This window comes from Panicum virgatum, chromosome 3K, assembly GCF_016808335.1.
Source record: "Panicum virgatum strain AP13 chromosome 3K, P.virgatum_v5, whole genome shotgun sequence".
Lineage (NCBI taxonomy): Eukaryota > Viridiplantae > Streptophyta > Magnoliopsida > Poales > Poaceae > Panicum > Panicum virgatum.
In genome coordinates this window covers 1,217,246-1,244,927 of record NC_053138.1, presented here as the reverse complement: position 1 = coordinate 1,244,927, position 27,682 = coordinate 1,217,246, and the positions used below count along the sequence as shown (strand labels likewise).

The following is a 27,682-nucleotide window of genomic DNA, read 5'->3' as shown; positions in this document are numbered from 1 at the left end:
GAAAAAAAAGAAAAAAAAAGAAAATACAAGGAGGGATAATTTAGACATTTTACTACTTCAATCCAACAGGTGAAGCCGTTTTGCCAAATATTTTTCTAAACGGCTCCAATCGTACCAGAGAAGCCACTCCACCAATGGAGAAAAGAGCCAGAGCTGTTTTTAGAGGAGCGAAGCCATGCCAAACAGGCCCTAATTTGGCATGTGTAGGCTGGACATGCAACCATATGAACCAAGCGAGTAACGAAGGGATTGATTGCCGTGGATCTGGATTTTGAAAATAGTATAATATGTAGTGGATCAAAAGCCAACGGCTACTCAAGCAAATTCGATCATGCAGAGCAAAGACAACAAACCCTTGGGCTAAAAGCTAAAGAGCATGGCTTGCTTTCTAGACCATGGGCCACTGATTGACATCGCTGCATAGAGCAGATAAAGCACCTTGCCAACTAGGCACACATATAGGTACTGATGATGGGTACTACACTAAACAGACATGGAACATGAAACTAAACTAGCACATAAACGGTCTGCAACCTTCCCTTCCCTTGCAACATGCTTCAACAAAAGACAACGATATCCATCAACTAGTGAAGAATCGGGAACAAGCTCTTCCCAGCCCTGCCGTCCACATTTGCCACCAGCTCCTTCTTTCCATTTCTTTCCTGTTATCATAGTCGCCACCTATTCTCAAGATACTGTCTCTTGCAGCTGCTAATCCTGACTCTAAAGTAGTTATTCTCTTCACAAGGGAGTTCATCTCATCATCAAGTAAGACGGCATCCATCTCCATAAAATTCACCTTGTCATCATCAATCAAAGTTTCTTTGAATGAACGCAGTGCGGTCAAAAGGATATGGCAAGCTTCTTGTGTGCCCATAGGACCATCATCTTCAGAAATGCCTCCTGTCACTCCAGTTTCCAAATCCTGCTGTGACATAAAGGGAATTCATATAAGTACAACAACAACAACATAGCCTTTTTTTCCCAAGCAAGTTGGGGTAGGCTAGAGATGAAACCCGGAAGAAATAAGTTCAAGGTTCAGGCACATTGATAGCTAGTCTCCAAGCGCTCCTATCCAAAGCTATCTCTTTAGAGATATTCTAATCCTTGTCTCTCTTAACCAACTCATCCCACGTCAGTTTAGGTCTACCGCTACCCCTCTTTACATTATCGACCCGCTCAAGAACCCCATTACGCACCGGCGCCTCAGGAGGCATTCGTTGGACATGTCCAAACCATCTCAGCCGATGCTGAGTAAGTTTCTCCTCAATTGGTGCCACCCCGACCCTATCCCGAATAACTTCGTTCCGGACTCTATCCCTCCTTGTGTGCCCGCAAAACCACCGCAACATCCGCATCTCTGCTACCCTCAGTTGCTGCACATGTCGCCTTTTTGTAGGCCAACATTCAGCACCGTATAACATCGCCGGACGAATTGTTGTCCTATAGAATTTGCCTTTTAGCTTTTGTGGCACCCTCTTGTCACAAAGGATGCCAGAAGCTTGCCGCCATTTCAACCAGCCAGCTGAAATTCTATGCCTGACATCTTCATCAATGTCGCCATCCTTTTGTAGCACCGATCCTAAATACCGAAAAGTATCCTTCTGGACCACCACTTGCCAATCTAGACTAACGTCTCCCCCCTCATGCCTAGTCGCGCTGAAATCGCACATCATGTGATCATCTAAAATTCATATAAGTAATCATCTAAAATTTTGCATAGAAACATTTCAGCAGGGCGCAATAGGAACCAATAGACGGACCAATTTATTTAGCTTTTACAGAAGCAATGAAACTGAAATAAGAACAGTTGCATAACCACTGTCACCAGAAATAAGAACCAGCCTCAAATAACTACAATATAGCCCTTTACATCCTTACGGTATCATACAATATGCACAAACCCTCATGCTATCATACACAACCAGAAATTGAGCGCCTCTGCTACGAGTTATGAAATCAGACATGTTTACTTCATCTAAACCTAAACTAAAAGCGGATGGCAAAATTTAACAGCAATATGATAACCCAATGCTCTCATGCAATGCAAACAGTGGACAATCTAGGTATGAAACATATTTTATCTACATCTTACACACATAAGCATGGGCCGACCTTGTTGTGTGTCAAAGAAGATGGCCAGCTGGTCATGATGTAGGGATCAACTGGGCAGTACCAACGCCTGCCTGCCTTATGGGGCAAATTCACCTCGGTTGTTTCCAGGCAGATGGACAGGAACCACTCAGAATCAGAAGATTGCGATTTCCAGTAGAAAACAGATAGGTACACAAAGCCATTGATAATCGTCATAAGCCGCACATCAGCATTATCCAACACTGGACGCTCAGTGACCTCCTTGACTGCTGTGCATAGTGAAATCACCTTATGCAGCATAAACCCCTCAACACCATCTTCAACTGTCCGGAGCCAAACAACAAGCTTGCATTCATGTACATGTACAATACAGAGCTTCCCATCCTTTGTCTGACCAAGCATAAAACTTGACAATGGAAACTTCAAGGGCGACGGCAGATCCATTATAGAGAACTGAAATGTCTCAGTGCTGAGAACAAGGATGCAGCCCTTCTCTTTGTGCCCCCAACAGATGAACCCACTGACAACCGTAGCAATGGTGTTACTGTCACCCTCAAGTAGCAGCGTCCCGGTTTCAGGTAAGATGTGCCACTCCATGGTGTGAGATGAGAAGACGGCCATGCGCGCCCACGCCCAGGGGCGGATCCACATGGGGGGCTAGGGGGGCTTAAGCCCCCCCCCCCCCCCCCCCTACCTCCCTAATACCCATGGATACCCCCTAAGCCCCCCCTTGATTTTTGAGATGAAACAATCGAGAGGAAGAGGGGAGAAAGAAGAAAATAAGAGGAGGAAGAATAAGAGTGCGGACATGATCCCCCTCTATATTTTCAAACTAGATTCGCCACTGCCCACGCCCATGAGCGTTCGTGGTGGACGCAGACCACACAGGAGGGCCGCTCTTCCTCTGCGTTGGGAGAGAGCATGTGGAACTCAAGACGGGTTTCATCGCCGTCGTGGGGTAGATTTTCAGGGCCTGCGAGTGCGGGCTATAGTCGACACATTGATCGGTGGTTCGATTGCTAAAGCAAATGTACCCGTCGGCGTAGGGAACCCCAGAATCTGTATCAGAATCTGTACACCAGACGGAGGCGTCGTCATCTCGGAGTAAATCGGTGAAAGCGCGCGCCTCGAAGCAGCGCCTGCCTCCATCTGCAGGGACAATGGCTCTCATGTAGGGCACGAGGAAGAAGGCGAGGAGGGGCGGCGCGTGGAGCTCGCGGAAGCGGCGGCGGAAGGCGGGGGAGGAGCGGACGGCGCGGAGGAAGGCCCGGCAGCTGAAAGCCGCGCGGGCGAGGGTCGTGACGGCAGGGAGACGGAGGAATATCTCGCGGAGAAGGTCATCGTTGAGCGCGCTTATGGTGGTGGGAGCTGGCGGCGACGAAGGTCGTTGTGGGGAGGCCTTGGCTGCGAGTTCACGGAACTTGAGGAACCAGTGCAGATGTACTCACACAGCATGCAGTCGGCCTGCGGCCGCCTCAGGCCAGCCCCGCGAGGCCGCGCGTCATGGTGCTGAAGCTTCCCGCCGCCGGGCGCCGACTGCAGCGGTCGCGCGTCGTGGTGCCGCCCGCCGCCGCTCGCGGAGCGTCCTGCCGGCAGCCCCCGCCGCACCAGTGAAGTGAAGTGAAGGGATAAGGTTGGTTTGCTAGAGGCTGGAGCTGGCGGCGGCCGTGGGCTTGGCGAAAGGCCCACAAGTGCACAAACCGGCCCATGCTATAAAGCTCATCAACTTCTCCTTAACCCTCGTGCCAACATTTACCCTCAAAAAATTCATTACGAAACTCTCATGCCAGGTACGATTTTCTTCTCTTCTATGTTTTGTTACCAAAAACAATTAAGAAAGCATACATGTAAATTGTAATTATTTGACCGGCATGATACAATATATTGTGAAAAAACTTAAGAGTAAATTAGTTTCTTGGCTCTAAAAAAATTCAGCTTAGTTTCTTGGCCTCTTTTCGATTGAACTTGCTTCTTCTTTGGATTAAAAATGAATTTTGTTTTGCTCCTTAGCCCTTCCATTAGTTTTTTTTTTGCGAATAAAGCCCTTCCATTAGTTTGACAAGCTAATGATGTTAAAGTAAAGCAAAATGACTCTCTTACCTCTAGCATCAAATGCAACAATACAGCAGCGTACAGTAAAGTCATACAAACCTGCCTATTATCATTATTCTACCAAAATAATTTATAATTTTTTCAAATATGAAATTAGTTTTTCATATATATTTGCACATGACATCACACTGGCCATTTGAATTGCATATAAATCCACAATTGCAATAATATATATGAAAATAATGATTTTTAATGTGATACCATGTGCAAATATATATGAAAATAATTTCATGCTTAAAAATTTTATATCTTATTTTCGTAGATTGACATAATAGGTAGCCTAAATACTTGTACAACTTTATTGTGCACGTTGTTGTAATGTTTCATCTGGCGTCAGGGTAAAAGAATTATTTCGCGTTGCTTCTAACACCTTTAGCTTGTCAAACTAACGAAAGGGCCAAGAACCAAAACAAAATTTGTTTTTGAGCCAAAGAAGCGAGTTCAATTGAAAAGGGACAAAGAAACTAAGATGAACTTTTATTATGGTTAAGCTAATTTACTCAAACTTATAAAGGCAGTCTCAGTGTGAAGTATCATCGCACAGTAACCAAGATTGGAAACTTAGTAACCGAGCTAGATATTGTTTTAGCAAAGAAACTCCTCTCCCATCTCATGAAACTCCCCCTCTTCTTATAATGACTGTCATATCAGCAAATTTGCTAATGTGGCATAAAATTTAATATTTATGACACTCTCTCATTGAAAACTAATTATTTCTTATTAGTTGGAGGAAGATAAATAGTATGCAAATATGCTTCAAACAACGATACGTTGCATTTGAGGACGGAGTACACACAGACGCTGTCCCTAGTCCACGAGAATCCCCAGTTTGCACTGGAGCCAAATATCAGGGCCCCAAGCTGCACTTTATCGAGCCAGTACCTGCACATAGAGGAACAGAAGATACTATCAACAGCTTTGCTAATTGTTTCAAGGGAAAATGCCAAAAGAACATAATAATAATTACGAGGATTAAATCAGGCAACTATCCAGTACTGTATTATGATACTATCTCAAATGTTGGAGACACCCATAGATTGTCTATAGCTAATTTTTCCTTCTAGTCAAAGCTATCACACTTTTCACTTTCTCAAACTCAAATGTGAAGTTGGTCTAACAAAAGTATGCTTTGCACTGTTGCACAGCTCTTTTTAACTAACCTGAGTATAACCTCTAAAGGTATGAACAATCAACAAGTCAACCTCGCCATATTACCGTACGCACAGAATTAAACACAAATCACCTCGGTTCAAATAGTGTAGATGGGCCAAATCGAGTAGTGTGTGTGCATGTGTGAGTATGTATAAGTAGAAGGAATTAAAAAGGGATCTGTGGGCAAAATTGTAATCTGGACCTATTCCTGAATCACCTATTTTACTTCATCCTGTCTATCACCTTCCCCGCCTCAGTTCTCCTGTCCCTACTATTTAATCTGGAAAAGAAATTGAGCTGAATGAACTCAGAAAAAGAATAATTGAATGCTATGAGGCAATCCTGTAAGGAACAAATGACTGTTAAGAGATGGGGAACAAATAAACTGTAACTGGTTATATCCCTCACATGGCACATGTTCCAGTTTGTTTACACAGCTCTCAGAAAATGCCAATCCAAAATGATCAAATACGTGATGAATACTAAAATGATTAGCAACTAAGATATTGAAAACAAAACAGTTGATTTACAGCCGCATGTCACTGTATCACAAATATGACATTATCATCCCCACCAATCCCAAGTATTGTTATGCATTTTGGAAACCCCCCTGATCCGAGCGAAAGAAGCCTGTCCAGTTCGATTGTTCGTCCTGGCACCCATCGAGCAACACCATCCGAGTCGGCCGCCATCTCCCACAATTGAGGTCTGAGGTTGGCTGACATGACGATTAAACTAAGCCCACCATGCTCTGCTCCCGTAGTCAGGTAGAGGCCACGATGGTTTGCATGGACATCCGTCGGCAGCGCCACCTCTATCACGGATAGGTTCTGGGTACCCAAATCGAATTCAAGGATGTGAAGCTGGCTGCCAAATAGAATCCAGTAAAGCGAATTCCCAACCAGGACATTGCGAGAGCAAACAATGAAACAAGATTCAGACTGGACAGCTGCGGAGACGACATCACCCCATTCACCGGTGTCTGACGAGTAAACGCAGACGTGTGCAGTGCGGCTGCTGTTCCAGAACCACGCCAAAGCCACCTTGAAGGGTCCCGGGCCCTCGTCGCCGGCGGCACAGATTACCGCCCCGCTGGGACTGAAAGGGTAGTACCTGTCCCAGTTTTTAGTATCCGAGAAGTGCGGAGTGCCTAGGAGGTGGTGCTCGCCTGCGACGGGGTTCCACACCAGCACCTGGCGTAGGCCGTAGTTGTAGCGAGTCGTGTTGAAGAGAAGCACGAGCCCGTGGCGGCAGCCTTGGAATTCCCAGATGTAGTCATTGCCGCCGCCTTCGCAGCGCACGGGCAGCGGATCCGGGAAGAAGCTGGAGAAGAAATCTGTGTGTTCTAATGGGAAGCTGGCAAGGAAGACGCCGAGGAGGTTCCAGTGGTGCGCGCGGAAGCGGCGGAGGAAGTCGGGGTCGGCGACGAGGCGGCGCCAGCGGGTGCAGACGAGGGACGCGCGGGGGAGGGCGGACGTCAGCGCGGGGAGGCGGAGGAGGATCTCGGCGAGGAGGTCGTCGACGTCGATCGGGGACGCCCGGCGGCGGGCCATCTCGTCCCGTGTCGCTTGGGAAGACCGAAGATCAACAGGAAGGGGAGTGTCGGAGAGGATGCCCGCGGAGGTCAGACACCGACGCCGGCGTCGGGGCAGCAGGGGAGGGGAGTCTTGGTCGTTCATGACGCCGGCGACGGGGCCGCAGGGGAGGGGCGGCGGCGGAGGCAGAGGTGCTGATGGCCGAGCGACGATCATATTTCTCCGGCTGGGCTGGGCTGGGCTGACTAACTATTATGGGCTGCTATTTCCTTAAAAATTTATTATGGGCTGTGCTTAATTTTTCTCCGTTACAATTTTCTGTGAGTTGAAGAAACAAGTCTTGAATGCCGCTGGTATTTTGAGGACTCGAAGAAGGGATGGGAGGGCATCACGCCACTGCTCGTCGTCAAGGAAAAATTTCCTCTGACGACTAGTCGTCTTCAACATTTGACCCGTCTAGGATGGAGCAACATTTGGTCCATCTCTCGTCGTCGTCTTCACTGCTAAGCAAGTATTATATTATAGTGGACACAAGTTGGCTAATTCCTACATGGAAGACTACGACGAGCGATGGATCAAATGTTGCTCCTTCCTAGACGGATCAAATGTTGAAGACGACTAGTAGTCATCAGTCAAACGCCACTTCTTCGAGTCCTCAAAAATACCAGCAGGGTTCAAGATTTTGAGCCTGATTGGTTGGATATCAATTTTTGCCAAACCAAAATCATGGCTAGCTAATATAGCTTACCAAAATTTGGACATGCCAAAGTGTTGGCAAAAAATTTAGGTACATTTGGTTTAGTGCCAACCAATACTCTTTTCTCTTGTAAGGTTTAAAAAGTTTCTAGTGACTTGTCATAATTTTGGTCAAAATGACCAAATTCTAGTCATAAACCAATTGATAGCCAAATTCTATTGACATGTCTAGATTTTGGCATGATAAAAATTGGTAGCAAACCAAGCAGTCTCTTTGTTTCTTCAACTCACAGAAAATTGTAATGGAGAAAAATTAAGCACAGCCTATAATAACTTTTTTAAGGAAAGACCCCATAATAGTTAGTCAGCCCAGCCTAGCCCAGTCGTGCCGGAGAAATATGATCGTCGCTCGGTCATCAGCTCAAGATGGATGGAGTTTATTTGTGAGCTAGAAAACATATCTCAAGATGAAAAATTTATTACTCAGATTACAGCGACAATAATAACATGTGACCAGTGTTGAATAATAACACTGAAGTAATACTGAAGTTATACACTTTTACTCTTATTCTTGAGTGCTGAAAAAGATATTGTGATGGGTTTAGTCCTTTTCTTTTTACTCCAGCAGTTCACATGCAGAGATGATGCTTGGCTTGAGTTGTACATTTGTACTACCAAGATTCTCCATGAACTGGCTAGCTTCTTTCTTTCCTGAAGATCACCAACTAGCTTCTTTCTTTCCTGAAGATCCCTGTAATCTGTTGTGCACTTGCTTTCTTCTCTACTTAACGAAAAACTTGATATGAACGTTCACACACGCACGCACACACACACACAAACAAAAAAAGAATCCCACTCCACGGAGATGCATGGCAAGATGCCTCTACAGTTTGATCCAGATGAGCAGATGCCAGTTTGCCAGATAACAGCATGATGCCCGACGAGTTCGATCACGACAGTGAACACTGGGCATCAGAGGTCGCTTTCCCTAATCTTATTCTCGGGAAGCTGGCTCTATCTGTAACTTGCTCGACGCGGGTCTAGTTCACTTGCTGCAAGTCGCTCTTGCTGCATCCTCGATCAGGGGTCGGTCAGTTAGTGCACGCGTCGGCTTCATCCGCCATGGCTGGACGCCCACCTGCCGGAGCAGGAGACGCTTACGAGGGACAGAGGCTCCTACTTCGGTGTCCGGAGCGCGTGACCGCCGCGGCGCTGGCCGACGCCCGGTGCGGTGGTCTGCGGGCCGCCGTCCGTGCGAGGGCGGCGGGGCGAGGCGAGGCCGTTCCAGCTGGGTATACTGCGCGAACAGTCCGCATGGTGGGCCAGCCGCGTTCCCCAGACCGCGTCGCGCTCCAACGGCCGGTGAACAGCGGCGGGAGCGGCGGTGACGGGGGGCGACCACGTGGACAGTGTTTCATTTACCGCCCAACCCTAGACTTACGGGAGCCGTCGGATCAGAAACGAGCGGTCGGATCCGAGCGGAGGAAGGCCAACGGGCGCGTCCGTGGGCTGGAAAGCCCAGTGATCAGCGTGGGCCGTTTTATTGCGGCTGACTTTTTTTAATTTTTATATTATTTAATTTTTGATTTTTTAAAAATATATGCCGCAATTTTTTTTGCAGATCTAGCCTCCTGTCGCCAGTTCAACTGGCGGCAAGGACATACCGCCGGATGAACCGGCGATAGGGGTACTATAGCGGTGTTATTGTCGGTTCATCCGGCGGAATTTCTTTTGACCTGGGTAGCTCACTTTCAAAAAATCATAACTAATTTATATGAACTCGGATGGATATAAACTTTATACAAAAATTGTAGATCTCGATGCGATCTACAACTTTGTAGTTCAAATTTTTTTTCATTTGGAGCCATCTTGGTGCTCAAATAATCAACACAAATTTTAAATCTAAAATTTAAATTTTGGTCTCAACACTGGACAGCACACCTTTAAAAAATCATAATTAATTTATATAAACTCGTATGGAGATAAACTTTATATAGAAATTATAGAAATCAATAATATCTACAACTTTGTAGTTCAAAATTATTTCATTTGAAGCCATCCTGGTGCTCAAATAATTGTCACAAGTTTCAGATCCAAAATTAAATGTTAGATCTGGAGCATTTATCGATTATTTGAGCACCAAGATGGCTCCAAATGAAAAAAGTTTGAACTACAAAGTTGTAGATCTCGTCGAGATCTACAATTTTCATTTAAAGTTTATCTCCATCCGAATTCATATATATTAGGTATGATTTTTTGAAAATGAGATGCCCAGGTCAAAAAAAAAATACCGCCGGATGAACCGGTGATAGGGTACTACCCTATCGCCGGATACAGTACCCTATCGCCGGTTCATCCGGCGGTATGTCCTTACCGCCGGTTGAATTGGCGACAGGAGGACAGATCTGCAAAAAATATTTGCGGCATATATTTTTGAAAAATCAAAAAATAAATAATATAAAAATTAAAAAAACTCCATTGGGCTGGAGCCGCTTAATTTTGGCCCAGTGATAACGTGGGCCGTTAATTGTGATGAATTGTGATGCATCGCTGGAATCCACTTGCTTAGACATAGTGATTGGTAATTTTGAATCTGATGGGACCAGATGAACTGCTGGAAACATCTAGCTGTTAGCTGATGACTACAACTATCTTGACCTAGTCAAAATATTGCTATTAAAAAGATATGCCCATGAACACAGTGAGTTTATGAATACATCGCTGAAGAGTTGAGGCATAGATTCTTTACATAATTACATTGATTAATTGAAGGTCTTGCAAATAGTTCTGTCCAACAAACTGAACATAACGTTTTACAATAGATCCTTGTTTGTATCTTACAACCATCACTAGAAAACTTTAACATCTGTTGCACATGCATGACTGGCCAGCAGGATTAGATCATACTGAAAACAGATAGATTGACTATGTATCGACCAGGTTTGCTCAGCCATGGCACACTGGACTGCTTGTGGGTGTGTACCTTTCTCAGCCATGGCACACTGGATTGTTTATCTCAGGTAAATACTTCCTCTGCCATTTATTGTTCTGTGACTTGTAGCAATGAAAAAGTTGTTGCTTGCAAGATAACATTGCCTCATGCAGACAGCTGACTGTCTGGTCGTGTTTTCTAGGAAGAATGTCTGAACTACTAGTGAGTGGGTCAAGCGCAGATATTGTTTGAGTAGCAAAATACCAAGTCTGCAAGGACCAATAAGATTCATTGTAGACAGGAATAAGAATTTACAAGAAGTTAAGGTCAGAGTAATATTGTTTCATGATTTCTAAAATTCTAGAATGATACATGTTACCATTCTGCAGCTAGCAACTTCATGTGATATGTGATCCCCAATAAACATGTGGGGACATATCTGGTGCAAATCATGCAAATTTCAATCTGAGCCACCGGATCAATATCCAAGGGGGCGCGCATGAGGAGTGGAAGTGGGGACTTACAAAAGTGTGATTACCTAATCCAAGGGCGGACGGTTAATTGTAATATTACTCAATCCCTCATGCCCCTTGGATGTTAATTGTAAATTTTTTTGGTGGGAAGCAATTTCAACTTATTCGGATCCTTATAGTATAGATACGCATCCATGTATGCATATGCCCCTATGCATATGCCCCTGACGGTGGGTCATCAAAAGCGAAGAAAATGACATAAATGGGAGAGCGATAGAATTGTAATGGTAAGCTTGAAAAATTGCATGCAAGTTTGCACAGAACCAAACATGCAGCTCAGTAGAGTAGACATATGCATGCATATATGGTTCCGAATGACAGTCACACATATACAATAACTTAATACAGGTTCGAACGAAAAGTTATTCATGGGTCTTGTGGATCCTGAGAACGGTAATGCCTAATTCAATTGCAGATGGATTCGAGGTTTCAGTTGCGGCGGCCGGCCCGCTTGGCCTGGCCCCTTACTTGACTCCCATAGATCGGTGAAGCAGAACGAGGCCTTCTATGGTTCATGGTCGAACTTTTGATGTAGAGTTCCCTTAGCTTCCCATCGGCAAACTTGTTAATCGCAAGTCTGTAAGGCAGATTAGATTTCTTGTTTTTCTCCACTCTCAGCACAGTCTCCTTGAAGGAGCTGAACCGGCGAGCCATCTCCTCACGGTCACGCTCCTGGTTAAAAAACTTGCACCAGCGCTCATACAGGTCCCATAGGGCATCATCTGACTCAAGATCCTTGTCATTTGCCTCGAATTTCGCCCAATCTATAGAGACATAATTTCATGTTATAAATAAATGAATAAAATGATGCATATAACAACAAAAAGGAGAGTAAATATCGCCTAATTCCTTAATGATACAGACTACATTTAGGCTAGGCCTGTTCCTTGGTTGAGAGCTAAACCGTAACCCAGTCCACAACCAACCAATGACATAGGAGGCAAAAAGGTTGCATACAACTCAATTCAAGACCGGCCGGATACATCAAAAGAATTCATTCAGGCTCCTGCCACTGTGAAGCACAACCCCAACCTGTTTTGGTGCCGCTGGCGGAATAAACTAACAACAGGGAAACATAGTGGACAGTATCAGATCAAGTTACAGTAGCGGCCGCTGGCGGAATAAACGCAACACCTGGGAATCCAAGTGCCCGAGCCACCGTGGACACTGCGCAGCCAGCTCAGTTCCGATGATCGGAGAACCTGCGCTATTGGTTGGGTAGCATAGCTCACTTTGACCAATAATTAGAGATACTAAATAAAAGTATTTTATAAAACTAACTCCACAACTCCTGTGCTATTTCGCGAGACGAATTTAATGAGATCTTTGACCGCACGATTAGAAGATAGTTACTGTAACATTACTGTAGTCAATCATGGATTAATTACCAATATTAGATTCGTCGCGAAAAGTTACACACATCCTTGAAAATTTTTTACAAATAAACTTTATTTAGTAGCTCATGCATTGAAGATTCTTTTCCTAGCACGTTTTGTGCTACGCATCCAAACGGGACCTGCTGGCCATGACACATGCAGAGACGCCACCCGCCACCAGATGCAAAGTCGACAATATGGTTGGGCAGCTGAATTTTTTCCAGCCGAGCTGCAGCTGCAGCTGCTCTGCCTCCCACAAAATCAATGGACATCTTCAGAATGGCCACCGCCGCGCTGGCAGCAACCCTTGGATCGACCCACACAAGCAGTAATCCATTGAAAACCAATGGACTCGTATTTATCCCAGTCCGAGTGCACTAGAGTGGATTGGGATTTAAAATTATCTAATTTCTACCAAAATCCACTCCAACTCAACCTAGAATGATGTGTGCATCCAAACTTAAGCACTAAACCAACATGGATGTGTTGGGCAAATAAAACATATATAACATGGATTATTCAGAGCCGAAAAAATTAGACGGCCTCATCAGTATAAGGCTGCGTGCACTAAGATATAGGGAGATATTATTGGGGGTACGGATACCTGGTACGACGAAGGGTGGCCCGACGAAGACTGCTTTGCTCCGAGGGGGCCCTGCCGCTGCAGCAACGGAGGAAGAGTGCTAGAGCGGATCTGAGGCCGCCACACCGCCTGAACCAGAGCGGGCCTCCGTCGCCGCCGCAAAGCGATATGTAGCCGACGCAACTGAGCTGGAGACGCGAGCAGCCGCCCGGAGGATCAGGCACGACCGCACGACATCGACGGCATGACGGGAGATGAGAGGATGGGGAACAGCACACTGGCCACGCACTGTCGAGAAATCTTGAGAGCAGCGGATCGTGGAGAGGGCGCGAGGACCCGCCCTGGCCGTCGTCGTCGAGGCCTCTAGCCCTTCTCCTCCACCGTGCCTGTGCTGTGCAGCAGCGAGCCGCCGCGTCCGTCAGCCGGCGCCTCAGCGAGCTGCTTCGTGGGCTTTCAAGCCCATGCGACACACCCGCTCGCCTTCCTCCACACTGATCTCGCCGCTCGTTGCCGATCGGACGGCTCCCATGATCCCAGGGGTGGTCGGAGGAACGAGCCACCGTCCATCTCCCTCGGATGCTCCGGCGGGTGAGGTCCAGCCGTGGCGACTGAATCGCTAGCTGCACGCACAGACGACAGCTTCCCCCAAAGCGAGCTCTGGTGCCCACCGTCCTCGCTCACCGAAATCGTCGGGCATCATATCAATGCCGTTCCCTGAAATCTGGATCAAACTGCAGAGCCACCTTCCACGAAACGAGATTATAGTTTCTAGATACACTTGCAGCTGTACAGAAGAGCGGACACGGTTGCGCTACTCAACAGCTTGCACCTTTGCAGTGAGAGTCTAGTGTGGCACACAACTTCCACGGAGTGGGATCGTTGATGGTGCTACACCAGCCACCTCTTATTGCTCCTCTCATGGAACAGCGCACCGAGAAATTTGTTTGTTGCAAAGAAATAAAATCTGAACTATGCCTATGGATGCATGCACTGGACGCGAACCAGCAGAAGCCAACGTCAGAGGCTGAGAGCTTTGTCCCGGAGAACAACGGAGAGCGCGCAGCGGATGAGCTGACCGCTGACAACAGCGAACTGCGATAACGATGCATCTTTCTTTGGAGCATGAAGCATCTTTCTTTGGCGAACTGCGGCAGCTTGCATTGACCAGGATCATGTACAGGATGTCGAAGCCTGCCGGCGACGGGGAAGAAGAGCCCTGCTTGAAAGCAGAATTGAAGCAGTTTCAATTCGATCGTGCGCAGCCGCGGCTGAGGAAGCCGCCGGTGACGGCGACCACCTGGGCCATGGCCCTTTGTCCTCGCCCACCTAGTTCGCCAACGCTTGCTGCCCTGCCTGTTTTTTTTTTTTTTTTTTTTTGAGAGGTGCTGCCCTGCCTGGTTGGTGGTCGGTGGAGTCGTTGCAGGAATTCTAGCCCGTATGCGCAGCCCACGCCGATTACTGGGCTGCTTCCTGGGCTTTCAAGCCCACGCAACGCGCCCGCTCGCCTTCCTTTGCTCGGATCTCGCCGCTCGTTGCTAATCGGACGGCTCCCATAACCTCAGGGGTGGACGGTAAATGAAATACCGTCCACCCCCTGGTCGGGGAACGAGCCACCGTCCGTCCCCTCGCCGCGGTGAGCGCCGCTCCCGCCGCCGTTCACCGGCCACTGGAGCGCGCCGCGAGTCGGGGAACGCGGTTGCCCCACCACGCGGACAGTTCATGCTGGATACGACGCTGGAACAGCCTCGCCACCCTCGCACAGATGGCGGGCGCCATGGCGGCCCGCAGACCTCCGCGCCGGGCGTCGGCTTGCGGCACGGCGGTGAAACGCGGCGGTCACGCGCTCCCAACTCCGAAGCAGGAGTCTCTCTTTCCTCGGACGCGTCTCAAGCTCCGGCGGGTGAGGTCCAGCCGTGGCGGGCCAAGCCGACGCGTTCGTGCTGAATCGCTGCACGCAGAGGCACCTTACCAGCCCCCCAAAGCGAGCTCTGGTGCGGGTGCCCACCGTCGTCACCGAAATCGTCGGGCATCAATGCCGTTCCCTGGCATCTGGATCAAACTGCAGAGACACATAATTATTGCTGGTGAGACAGACGGATCAGAGCTGAGTTCGTCAGGCGTGGATGCACGCACAGGACGCGAACCAGAAGAAGCCAACGTCAGAAGCTGAGAGCTTTGTGTCCCGGAGAACAACGGAGAGCGCGCAGCGAATGAGCTGACCGCTGAGAACAGTGAACTGCAATAGCGATGCATCATTGGAGCATGAAGCACCCCATAGGTCGTGCGGCAGCTTGCATTGACCAGGATCACAGGATATCGAAGCCGGCCGGCGACGGGGAAGAATAGCCCCGGAAAGCCCTCCGCATGCAGAAGTTTCAGAATTCAGAGAGGGGAGAGGAACCGGTCCGCAGGGGAACTATTGTCGTCAAGGCCGCCGACAGTGAGGAAGCCGCCGGCGACGGCCACCACCTGGGCCGTGCATCGCGACTAACGGCCCACGTTGATTACTAGGCTTTCCAGCCCACGCGACGCGCCCATTGGCCTTCCTCTGCTCGGATCCATTCCAGCCGCACGTTTCAGATCCGACGGCTCCTGTAACCCCCCAGTGGTGGACGGTCAATGAAATACCGTCCACCCCCACGGCCGGGGCCGAGCACCGTCCGCCCCCCTCGCCGCGGTCACCGCCGCTCCCGGCTTCAGGACGGCCATTGGAGCGCGGCGCAGGTCAGAGGACACTGTTGCTCTGCCGCGCGGACGGTTCGTGCGGGAGACGCGGCTGGAACGGCATCGCCTCGCCCCGTCGCCGTCGCACGGGCGGCGGCCTCTGCAGACCACCGCGCCGGGCGTCTGTTCCTCAGACACCGGAACAGGAGCCTCTGTTCCTCAGACGCGTCTCTTGCTCCGGCGTCAGGTAGGCGTCCAGCCATGGCGCATGAAGCTGACGCGTGCATACTAACTGACAGACCGCTGAGTCGCGCGCCGCTGATCGAGGATGCAGCAAGACCGACTTCCAGCAAGTGAACTAGACCCGCGTCGAGCAAGTTACAGACAGAGCCAGCTTCCCCAAGAATGAGATTAGGGAAAGGGACCTCTGATGCCCATTGTTCACCGTCGTGATCGAACTCGTCGGGCATCATGCTGTTATCTGGTAACTGGCATCTGGATCAAACTGCAGAGAGGCATCTTGCCATCAAACTAGTAAAGACATGCATCTACACGTGGTGGTTTCCCTCGTTGTGCGGTGAGCAAGTGGTCCACAACTTGTGCCACCTGTTGTGTGTTTTTTTTTGCAAATATTTAGTGTCTATAAAAACGTGTGCACAATAAATGATGACCAGTACATTGCACATCATTAATTCGAGTGGCACAAGGTCAAACCAGTCCTTCTGTATAAATCCTTGCGCCGCTCATCCTCATCTGAATTCTGACGACGACACAACATACTTTGGCAAGAAGAAAAAAGAATCCGCCACGAAAATGGCGATGGCAGCCGCCGCCGCCGCCTCCTCCTCCTACTTGAGCAATGCAAGTGCCATCTTGCTCTACGCCGCTCTCTTCCTCGCCGGCGCTCACGCCGAGCCCGACCCGACCCAGGTGGCAACAACCTCTCAAGTCCCAAGCATACTCCCCGTCTGCAAGACAGTCGGCGGTGGCAGCACCTTCTTCGACGTCCAGTTCTGCCTGGAGGCTCTCGGCTCCGATGGCCGGAGCGCCAACGCCGGCGCGAACTACGGCGCCTGCTCCGTCATCGCCGCTGACCTCCTCACGGCCAACGCCACCAGCACGGCGGACAAGATCGACGGCCTGCTCCGGGAGCGCGCCGGCAAGGACGACGACGAGGCCACGACGACGACGCGCTGCCTCCGGGCGTGCCGTGCGCTGTACGGCGGCGTGGTGAGAGGGCAGCCCGGCTGCGCGGCCGCCGTCAGGGGCAGGAGGAGCGGCGAGGCCACGAGGTGCCTGGAGAGAGCTGCGAGCGCGGCGGAGGAGTGTGAGGAGGGGTTCCGGAAGAGCAAGGTGGCCTCGCCGGTGACGATGGAGAACGACGACGCGTTCAAGCTTGCCAAGCTCGCCGTCGCGCTGCTCAGCTGGGCTCATTAGTAGTAACTGATGAAGCAGCTTCTTGATGTGTCATGTCTAGTAGGGCGAACATGTTTCATTTTCTCTCTTTTTTTTTCTGAAGGATGTGAACAAGGATGTGGCTTTACTGTATGTCTGGAAATAAAATGGATGAGTAAAACAAAGCAAGTATGGCATGATCGGACATGCAAAGCAAACATGGAGGAAGCAATCAGCCAACAGCAAACCACCCTGATGTGATTTTTATTTACTGTATATCTGCATCGTGTTACACTATACAAAGTTTTATCAAGATGCTAACAGCAACTCCCTGGTTGCTGGTATTCGCGTATCACACCATCTGTAGTGTATTGCTCGTGTATCTGTCACCAGCCTACTATGGGTCATTCCACTTCACATGATCACATCTCCGCAATAAGTTTGGACTGAGCCAGCGCGAGATCGAACGCACTGACGGAGTGAGGAGCCAGCGTGACCTGCATCTGCTCCGCGGCATTGCTCAGCTCGCTCTTCACCGGCACAACCTGCACAATAGTTTACAATCAGGCTTTGGATTCAGATGCACAATAGTTTACAACCTGCACAATAGTTTCATCTGGCGCTTTTTTATGTAATCACATTCTTGTAAGACTTGAACTCTATCTTCTCCTTATATGATATGGCAGTGCTCCTGCCCTTCTTTAAAAAAAAATCAGATGCGCCAGAGGACAGCTGAAAACAGAGCGCAAACATGCATCGAGACATCTGGTCACTCAGACAAAAGCAAGGGGCAAAAATTACCTTGTTTGGGTTACTGAAAGAATTTTCATCCATCACATTCCCGGATGTGAGAACAGTGGTGGTTGATCCCAGAGCATTAACACTGGCCTGAAGTCCACTTGTGGAGATTGTAAGGCTAATAGCATCTGATCCAAAGTTTACAACCTGCACAAGAGCATTCCAAGATTAGTAGGAGATTTTGCTCCTTCAGATAGTAGCTAGGATGGATGTGATAAATTTTACTTGCCTTTACTCTTAGGAAGCTGTTCTCTGAATCCTGCCAAGTAATTGCAGATGCTGCTAGCGAACCAGAGTAGTTGGAACTGACTGTAATTGGATGAATCATAGCACCGCTGGACTCACGGAAAAGTGTCTGCATCCAGTAACTAGGAGTTCCATAATGTTGCCACGAGTTGAAGACGATAGCATCTGGGTTCCACCTGACAGTTTTATTCAAACAAAATTTACCTCAATGTTAAATCAAAAAAGAAATAAAGAAAGCATCAACCCATAAATACTAACGTTCTGTCATTGTCATTTACAAATAGTGGAGCATAACTTGCCATCTGAACAATGTCACTGCAAAGAAACAACAAGAAGGTTAAATAACTCTCAGTAAAGACTTTCTTAGTAGTGAAACAACAGCAGATGGAAGTTCATCAGGTCATGGTGACTAAAGCGAAAAGATGTCATCTACAATTTATCCACGAAAACTCAGGTCTGATCATCATGCAACTAACAACCAACAATTTCAGTAATAGAGAGAGCACCTGTTCTTCTCCAGACCAGTAAGGAAAGCAGCTTCCGCCAATGAAGCAAGAAGACTTCCTCTACCTGCATCACTTCTCCAAACGGCGTACTCACTCACAAAGGCCTGCATTTGAATCATATTCAGAAAAATGTTTGCTGTCTGAACAGGAAATAATGATGCCAATAGGCATGAATGATGGTGAGAAAGGAAGGAAGTCAATGAAGTTCTTCAGAGTCTTGAACATGAAAATAACATCACAAAAAGCAGTACTTGCGGCTAAGGCTCCACATATGTATATTTCTCGTAGTCCATTATGATAACAATGACCCCTAAGAATTTGCAACCTTATTCTCCCTCCTGTCTTTTTTTTAGCTAGGATTCGCACTAGGAGTTGTAAGTTGTAACATTTCCAGGGCAGTGATTATATAAGAAACACAGGACCCTTTCCTTAATTTTTATACTATCCTAAGAACACCCCAAGAGAAATATCAGGATGTCCTGAATCAATATAAACGATAGGTCATGAAAGAGAGTTATTTCTCAAGAATTTTCCTTGTGAAAGTTGAGATTTACCTTTGGTCCACTACGAGATGTGCTGTCGAATGTGCTCTTCATGTTAAACAAAGTTTTAGAATCGGTATATACCTAAAAAAGAAGGATTTTCGAGATTTAAGAAAAGGAAAATTGACAATGAATTGTTAAACAGAACTACAAGAATCAAGACAGAGAAAAACTGAGACAAATAGATATGGCAACAAGAACTTTACATGGAAGTCGTATAAATCAGCAGGATGATCAAGTGGTCTAGACGAGCCATCACAGTTTGAAATCATTTGAATATCTGGATAGGCCTGCCTTATAGCATTGTAGAACTTGAGGTAATTACCTGTTCAACAGAAACTGAGAATATAAGCATGCAACTAAAAGTACATTTCATCTATACAAACAGATTGTAGGTGAAGTTATTTCCCTTGTTGACTACCACTTGGAATTATGTTCAACTTAATTTTCTTTTCCTAATAAAGGGATATTGGGTAGCCCTTGTGCACAAAACCTTCTCGACTTAAACTCTATTAAGGATGCAATACATATGTAATTGAAAAATTTACCGCGGTAAAATTTTTTTCCACAATCTTCATTTCCAATTGCAACATATTTCACTGGGAATGGTTCAGGGTGCCCCATCGCAGCCCTAACAGAACCCCATGTTGAATCCGCACTCCCCCTTGCAAATTCTAGACTGTCCAATACATCCTGTAGAAAAACAAACAGTTCCACAGCAATTAAACTACAATCATGAGTATAAAAACTACCTAAGTCTATAGGAATATAAGGTCTTATTCAGTTAGCCACTATTCATATGAAGGAAGAAGCTAGTTCATGGAGAATCTTGGTAGTACAAATGTACAACTCAAGCCAAGCATCATATCTGCATGTGAACTGCCAGAGTAAAAAGGAATGGACTAAACCCATCACAATATCTTTTTTTTCAGCACTCAAGAATAAGAGAATAACTTCAGTATTATTCAACATTGATCACATGTTATTGTTGTCGCTGTAATCTGAGTAATAAATTTTTCATCTTGACATATGTTTTCTAGCTCACAAATAAATGAAATGCTATTATTCTGATATACGATGGTAATTTGCACCTATTGCAGAGAAAGTACAGTGCATTAAAAAAGTTGAAGACTCTTATATTTCTATTACAAAAAAAATGTTTAGCCTGCTAGAGAAATAACTTTGGAGCTAAAAAAACATACCTTTACAAACGGAGCAATAGCAGCAGTATCAACTTCATCATTGTGGCTAACTCCTGAGTTTTATGGGTGGACTTTCTATCAGTTCAGAAGGCCAACAGTGATCAATGATTTAACAAGTCCGAAAACAATTACCATTGTTGAATACCCAGATTGGGGCAGCACCCAGGTCCTCCGCAAGCTTTGATGTACATTTCAAAGTTAATTGTTAGAGGGACAATGACAGGAAAGGACAGGTGAATTGAAGCAGTGTAATCTTGTACCTGGAGAAATTCATAATATCCGAGGCCGTCATCAGTCCAGTAATGCCAAACATCCCCAAAGTGTCCAGGCCTCTCTTCCCATGGACCAATAGATTCTCTCCACCTGAATGCATTTCTTAACCAATCGCCTTCTACAAAGCAGCCTCCTGCAATAGTTGTATGGAATCTAGTCGATTATCCCAGCGTGTATGAACATATATCAATCTATCATAAATGTCCAAAATCAAGAACCTGATTTTCAATCAGAAAAGATGGAGCATACCAGGAAATCTCAAGAATCGCGGTTTCAAATCCAAAAGCATGGATATAAGTTCTGTGCGAAAACCATGTCCCTGTGTGTAACGAGAAGCATTGTTGACAGATACTCAGATAAACTCTTGCACGGTAATTATGACCATATACCAGATACAGATCAATTCCATTTTCAAGATTATGACAAGATTAACGAATCTGGAGATATTGAGTACATGAAAAAGATGAATCAAAATATAAATTCAGCCAAACATGGTATCGATTAGAAACATTTATTTGGTGATTTCGTTCATCAAGTAAACTAAAGCAGTGAACTGGGTGCTACAGTACACTATTCTTCTCTTGAGGTAAACAGTTATAGGTGGTCAGTAGTATGGTTTGCAGGAAGATGAAGTGCAGATCATAGTAAAAATGTTGCAGCCAAGTGGGTGTCACAGAGCATGCTTGGCACATCATCGATGTACGCAGCCCAATAGTCAATGAAAATGGGACATAATTATTGGATAACTGAAGGGGGGAGTCTCGACCTGCTGACCTTTTTTATTTTTGGTTTAAAGGGGCAATGTTTTGTTGCTAGTCGGAAGTAAATGACTAGTGATTCGTACTGAGAGGTTCACTACTAATCTATATTTAGTATTCATATTTTATAAGGTTTTTTCTTGGCCTTAGTTGTGTCTTTCACTATAAGATCCATAATAATATATTAATACTGTAATATACCTTGTATGTGTCTTCAGGCATGAGTGAGACTTGATCAAACCAAACAACTCCTTTTTTGTTAGTTGTTATTTGAAGCCTTGAGGTTCTATTGGTTCCTTTAGCAACCAACTTCTGCTCCACTTTTGTCCAATTTGATGTACCATAAACTCTGCAACAAAGCAATCCTTTCAGCTGTTTTGAATATCCAAATACTTTCCTTGATCCCATCCCAATATTGAGAGAAAAGACACTAACGTTATAGTAGTTGAAGCCAGGTTTTGCAACCCATCAGAGCTTGTTAGTGAAACAGTCAAGTCTGTTGTTTCTGGTGACTTAACGTACATAACAAGATTGTACGCTTTTCCATCTCCTATGTTCTGCAAGATTAAATGATAACATTATAGAAAGGAAAATAGTTGAAAAGGTTGGAAAACAGAACACGTACTGAATATCTTCCTAACATCAGAACATGAAAGGTAACACTACTAAATAATATAGAGAAAATGCCTGGAGCTTTGATGGTCATAATTCCTAACACTAGTCCTTCAGCTATTGCAATTGTTACCGCAATTGGGAATTGGCAAAATATGGAAAAGAAAAAAAATCACATAGCATAACTACCTAAGGCTACAACAGTATCATACAAATTATTGATATCAACTAGATAGTCCCAATGAAACTATCCATTTCTCATACACGCAATATATGGTAAAGTCATACCATGCCCCAGAACCCCGGGTTGTAAATACCAACACCACCAGTAGGACAGTCATCACAGAGGACCACCATCCTCAGAGCAACAATGTTTCGACTGAAACATGATGTACGATCAGTCGCCACAAATACGGAAGAGTCATCTCCAATAATGGACCATGGGTCAATGTTTGAGGGAGTATGTGGGCCTCCAGCTTCGAAACCTGAAGCATAAATCCAGAAGCTGTTTATGCCGAACCATGAAGTTGAACATCAACAACTGACAACAGCATCTGACAGAAATGACCTATTATGTTTTTTCCCAGCTTATGATCAGAATAAACTTGGTATTATTGTTTCAGATAATCATAGGCCCTGTTTGGGACTGCGTTTGCGGTGCTTATCCGCGAAAAACACAAAAAGAATCCCGCCGAACGCCTCGCTTCCTACGTGCTTATTCTGGCCGCATGCGAAGGTAATACGCGAGATTTGAACTGCACGGCCAAAAATCGCATAAGCGGGCCGCGAGCCGCGTTACGCTTATCCCGCTCGCGGTCCCAAACAGGGCCATACTATGCTCAGAATAATCATGGTTTGAAAAAAAAATGTTCAGGGAGCACAGATTTGAGTTTACCAGACAATGTGCCAAATTATCACCTTGAGGCTATTAAATGGGAAAAATTCTTTTGCATGTCACCCACAGCAAAAAATAAGCAGGTCCAGTCTCTTTCCAGAAAGTTCATTCCAAAAGGCACAGTACAATCAAGGATAACCGACGTACCTCGGTTACTAACAAGCTCTGCCCAAATTCCACCAGCTCCTGCATGATTGATCTCCTACAGTATAACCAATTCATTTGATTATATGTGGTAAAACATGAGAAGCCCAAGAAACTGGCATGTATGAATAAATTACTGTCCCACCTCAAAAAATATCCCAAATAGTGTTTCAGGGATCTTTCGGGCTGACTGCGGTGAGGCGTCAACCTTGAGAGTTGCTGCCTGTGTGGCCACTAGTTCTGATGCCAGGCATCTGCAGCCCAGGCAGAATAGGAGCAAGAGGCAGAAGATTGTAGTAGATGACGCTTCCTTGAAATCCATAGGCTTCCCTTGTAAGAACTAATGCAATGAGTGTGTCTAATGGACAAATAGAGAAGAGAGTATCATACAGGTCAGTTGAGCTAGACTGAAACTGAAGCTACAACAAAATGGCATCTCCATTTTCGAGAGAACTGAAGCAGCAATAGAACAACTAAAAGGCAAACACATAGTAATGGTACATACGGAAAAGAACCGATGAACGTCTAAAACAATGTATATATAAGCCAGAGTAGAGTTCATCTTCTTCCGTACACTGGAAATCTAAAACTGAAAAGCTGTGATAAGACATAGGGATAAATTATTATAAATAGGCAAATAAGGGCCTCGAGATTATCGATCACTTCGTTCACCAGACAAAAGCACATAGAGATTCGCCTTCAACTAACACCGGACGCTCCTTTATTTAAAAGGGAAAAAACACACGCAGAGATTAACCAATTCTTCCCTCTCGGGCATTCCATCAAACAACTTGCCCGCACAACCAAGAGCTCAAATTGGAACCAAAAGAACAGGAAACTAAATATCAGCAAGTGGGTGAGAAAAGATGGAGTCTTTAGCGAAGCGCTCACCATGCATCCACCATCCAACACCTCCTCAGGAAGAAGAGGCGAGCTCCCGGTCCCGGACGCGAGTACAGGGCACGGGCCCGGGGGGCGTGCGCTTAAGTAGAGGAAGACGAAGCAGTGGCTTTGAAGGGAAGTGTGCCTACGGACTACGGAAGCCACGCAAGGAGTGTGGTGGAGCCCGGCTCCGCTCTCCGGTCTAGACGCCCATCTTGTGCCGGAGAAGGCGGACGTCAGGGGGCGCGCCGCGGCCAGTTGCTTGCCGGAGCGCGGCTTCGTTCGGCGGCGGTTGGCGGCGCGCGGCTGCCGTCATGTGGGCCCGACGAGCGGCACTGTCGCCTTATCCGCCCCATTTGGATTTTTTATTTTTTTTCTTAATTATTATCAAGCATTTCTGGAGGAGTACTAATCATGGAGCGGGCAATTCCCCTCGTCAAGGAACGACTTTGGAGCCTTGATCTGGCTGTGGCCGCATCTTTGGTGTACCTTTTGTGTGCTTCCACCCTAGCTAGCTAATTACTCACACTGTCAAAGGCTACTAATTAGCCGGTTCATGGTTTTCCTTCTGTTTCATGCCTTGAAAGTTGAAACTAACTAGTTTCTACTCCATTTGTGCAAGAAAAATTCTACCGCCTAGCAAATCAATGTTTTGACGTGGCGCGCGTCATCACACTTACTTGATGAAGCACTCAACAGCTAGCAAAGAGTGTCGTCTTGTTTAATTCCGGCCGTATCTTGAAATTAAGTTCAAACTGCTAGTAGGTGCCAGGTAGCACTCAGCAACTTAATTAGAGTGAAGCACTCAACAGCAATGGCCGTGCCCCTTCTGGTCCCACCTTTAAATAGAACTGATGAGACTGTAAATATATAAGCTAGAGATGCATGGAGTAATTAAGAAAAAACACTAGCATTCAACATTCGCTCGCGAATTAGCCCTAGACTTTATAATTAGCTCATGTTACTTCCTTCTAATTGGCATCGAAACATCGGACATGACATGACTAAATTTTAGCTGCTGGGATCCAAATACCCCACTTGGAACGATTCAGGAGACCAGCATTATGCATAGCTCTGCTGGATGACTGAAATTAAAAAAAAATTGACGTCGTTTTGCTGTCTTGGTATTACTCGTGCGCGTGCAATGCAAATGCGATGCGTGAGTCCATGGCTTTGCTTGGCTCCAAATGCAACATGGATCGATCGCACTAGCAGTGACAGACAGACAGATGGTGCTCACTTTGGCTAGTGTTGCGTGGCGGTAGCGCATAGAATTAAAATGGACGCAACCGCCAAAACCGGAACAAACTCTATCTATCCATCGATCCATCATCACACAAGGCATGAAGAGAAGCAATGCAAGAAACCTGTGTATCCATCCATATCTGTCACCATGTCAATTATTAAAGATGACGGTTGATGACGTCACATACTAGTATGTACTATATCATTATCTTTCCGAAACGTAACCGTACGATTACGCATCGAAACGATCGTGTGCATCGCTAGTTAGCTAGCACAATTGTCTTGTCCTGATAAATAAAAATATAAATTTGGTTTTTTTAGATTACACAGTACAACTCAGACACTCACAACGCATGCACACTCACACCCTTATGAACACACATACGCAAATCATACTCCTATGAGTATCTTCGAAGACTGAGCCGGCAAATGCTCCAGATTGACGTAAATTGGTTGGAATTCCCTTACATATGCACAATTCAAGTGGTTCCCCGGTCTAGGCCCGGCCCAAAAAGGTTACTAGGCCCAAAAGCCCAGCTCGTCAAATCAAGGCCCAACTACCAACATCTCCACTTCTCCCCTCCTGCCTCCGCTCCTCCCATTCCCGTTCTTGCCTAGAAAAAAAATCGGCGAGGGCACCCGGCACCACCGAGATCGAGCTCCAGAGAGGAAGGCCAGCCAGCCAAGCCAAGCCATGGATGCTTCGGTCCTCAACAACCCGCGCCTCAAGGCGCTCATAGAGGTATCCCACTCCAACCTAGTAGACCTAAAAAGAACATCTGATGTGATTAGCGATTCCCCCCTCTCGGGCTCTCTGATCTAGTGGACGCTGCTGCTCGATGTACACCTAGGCAGGCACCTATGATGCAAAAACTTGGTAAATCGTGGCTAAAATGTACTGATTCTTCTTGCTGTGTGAACCATTAAACCCCCACGTGGATTTCGTATCTTCCCCTTTTCCGTTGTTTAGACTTATTATTCTTCTTCGGTGTGCTCTGCTATATAGTTCCTGGATTATAATAGAGCTAAGCGAATCTTTAATATGCTGAGAGCGATAGTGCCCCTGGATTCGGGGTTTACAGGTGTGGCAGGGGTTCGTACAGAGATGTAACTGCTCTCAGATCCATTCTATAACTGGAGGTAGTACCAGATTTTTCTCTGTTCGTAAACCATACATAGCAATGACTGTGTACTGATTTATCGAACTATCTCTCTGCTAATTCTGGCAAAGCCTAAATGGGCTCACACATTTTTTTTTCTAAAAAAAATATAAAATGTTTCTATCTGATCTAAACTAACAGGACTTCCTGACTGGTTTTCTTGTAACCCGTACTTAACGACCGTGTTAGTTCAGAATGGGTGTTAAAAGTGACTTCATGGATCCATATAATAATAAGTGATCTCGTGGATCCATAAAAAGAGTTTGGCCTCATGGTAACAAAGAAACAGTTTAGTTTATAAGCTAATTGCTTGAATTTAAACTCTCTTGAATTCCCATGTCTATGTGTGATTTATACAAGGAGCTGGCATGTTGCATTCCCGTGTTTTTAACTGAACCTAATATCTGTCCAGGATGCACACTGTTTCTATGATTGAGATTAACTATTTTTAGACAGCATCTGTGATGGTTCTGTAGTGAAATTTGTGAGCTGTGTAGTTGTGAGTAGCATAAAAATTAGCATGTTTACACTTACAGATGTGCTGTGGTGATCTGCAAGGTCTAAATAGCGCAAAAGTCTGCATTTTGTAGTTAAGTAGTCGAACCTGGGGTAATAATGATGGTTGGTGATGTCAAATTTCCAATTTGAAGCGAATAGTTACATGAGGCAATGACTCTTTCCTTCTATTATGCTTCACGGAAACATGGCCTTTGTTAAAGTACCTTTGCTACTCAAGGAACTGATTTCTGTCTCAGTTTGATTTTCTTATCTGCATACTGGAGAGTTAATTAGTATCACCCTGTATCCTTCGAATCTTTTGTAGCATTTACAATTAGTGCCTCCCGTATCTCTTTGGGGAAAAAACTGTGCAACTGAACTGACACAGTGATGGTTCCTCTGACAGAAATAGAATTACTGAAGAAATTTTCGTGTGTTGCAGGAGGAGAGAACGAAGGCCTTGACAAACGAGCTCGTGGCAAAGCTGACTCATGTTTGCTGGGACAAATGCGTTACTGGGAGCATCGGAAGCAGCTTCAGCAGGAGTGAGGCTTCGTGCTTGTCCAACTGCGCAAAACGCTTCGCAGAAGTGAAGATGATGACCATGCAACGCTTCACCGAGCGCTAGCTGAAGTCACATCGGCGTTTCTCTACAGCTAAAATTCTTGTACCCTCTGGACCATCCAAACAGAGTACATGTGTTGTGCTGTAGCACGAGTTCTGCTATATTTTTGCTGGCGCACTATTGTTGGTGAAATTGATAGAAAGGCAGGCCCAATGTGCAATGTTCTGTTAGTACTTCTCTATGTTTTAACCTGGAGTGAAGCAGAGGCCAAAAAATGCTCCTAC

At 46.1% G+C, this 27,682-nt stretch overlaps 4 protein-coding genes and 1 long non-coding RNA gene across 8 annotated transcripts; 2 read left to right on the top strand and 3 right to left on the bottom strand.

Annotated features, from left to right (window-relative positions):
- Positions 1–259: 259 nt before the first annotated feature.
- LOC120696618 lies at positions 260–7,114 on the bottom strand. 3 transcript variants are annotated; one of them, XM_039979578.1, is made up of 3 exons: positions 5,576–7,114; positions 3,543–5,088; positions 260–928 (listed from the first exon to the last, which is right to left on the bottom strand). In XM_039979578.1, exon 1 carries the CDS (start codon positions 7,107–7,109, stop codon positions 5,898–5,900), a length of 1,212 nt encoding a protein of 403 aa, XP_039835512.1. In that variant the 5' UTR covers positions 7,110–7,114; the 3' UTR covers positions 260–928; positions 3,543–5,088; positions 5,576–5,897. The 3 variants fall into 3 exon arrangements, with proteins under 3 accessions (XP_039835512.1, XP_039835510.1, XP_039835513.1); XM_039979576.1 differs by having other exon boundaries at positions 3,543–7,114; XM_039979579.1 differs by having other exon boundaries at positions 260–925; positions 3,543–7,114.
- A 4,162-nt stretch (positions 7,115–11,276) lies between these two features.
- Positions 11,277–13,646, bottom strand: LOC120696617. The gene is made up of 2 exons (XR_005684248.1): positions 13,035–13,646; positions 11,277–11,818 (listed from the first exon to the last, which is right to left on the bottom strand). It is a non-coding gene; the product is annotated as an uncharacterized LOC120696617 (long non-coding RNA).
- Positions 13,647–16,372: 2,726 nt separating this feature from the next.
- On the top strand, positions 16,373–17,427 carry LOC120696616. The gene has a single exon (XM_039979575.1). The coding sequence runs from the start codon at positions 16,491–16,493 to the stop codon at positions 17,112–17,114; it is 624 nt and encodes a 207-aa protein (XP_039835509.1). The 5' UTR covers positions 16,373–16,490; the 3' UTR covers positions 17,115–17,427.
- Positions 17,298–24,304, bottom strand: LOC120696615 (alpha-L-arabinofuranosidase 1-like). Of its 2 annotated transcripts, none has more exons than XM_039979574.1 (18): positions 23,940–24,304; positions 23,194–23,406; positions 23,052–23,106; positions 22,298–22,494; positions 21,833–21,954; positions 21,599–21,746; positions 20,889–20,958; positions 20,627–20,772; positions 20,499–20,544; positions 20,367–20,419; positions 19,713–19,857; positions 19,371–19,489; positions 19,177–19,248; positions 18,623–18,726; positions 18,375–18,431; positions 18,100–18,292; positions 17,874–18,017; positions 17,298–17,617 (listed from the first exon to the last, which is right to left on the bottom strand). In XM_039979574.1, the coding sequence occupies exons 2-18, from the start codon at positions 23,368–23,370 to the stop codon at positions 17,495–17,497; spliced, it is 1,971 nt and encodes a 656-aa protein (XP_039835508.1). In that variant the 5' UTR covers positions 23,371–23,406; positions 23,940–24,304; the 3' UTR covers positions 17,298–17,494. The 2 variants fall into 2 exon arrangements, with proteins under 2 accessions (XP_039835508.1, XP_039835507.1); XM_039979573.1 differs by having other exon boundaries at positions 23,194–23,373; positions 23,940–24,250.
- A 1,443-nt stretch (positions 24,305–25,747) lies between these two features.
- Positions 25,748–27,681, top strand: LOC120696614 (mitochondrial import inner membrane translocase subunit TIM8-like). The gene is made up of 2 exons (XM_039979572.1): positions 25,748–25,917; positions 27,276–27,681. Exons 1-2 carry the CDS (start codon positions 25,870–25,872, stop codon positions 27,459–27,461), a joined length of 234 nt encoding a protein of 77 aa, XP_039835506.1. The 5' UTR covers positions 25,748–25,869; the 3' UTR covers positions 27,462–27,681.
- Position 27,682: the final 1 nt, after the last annotated feature.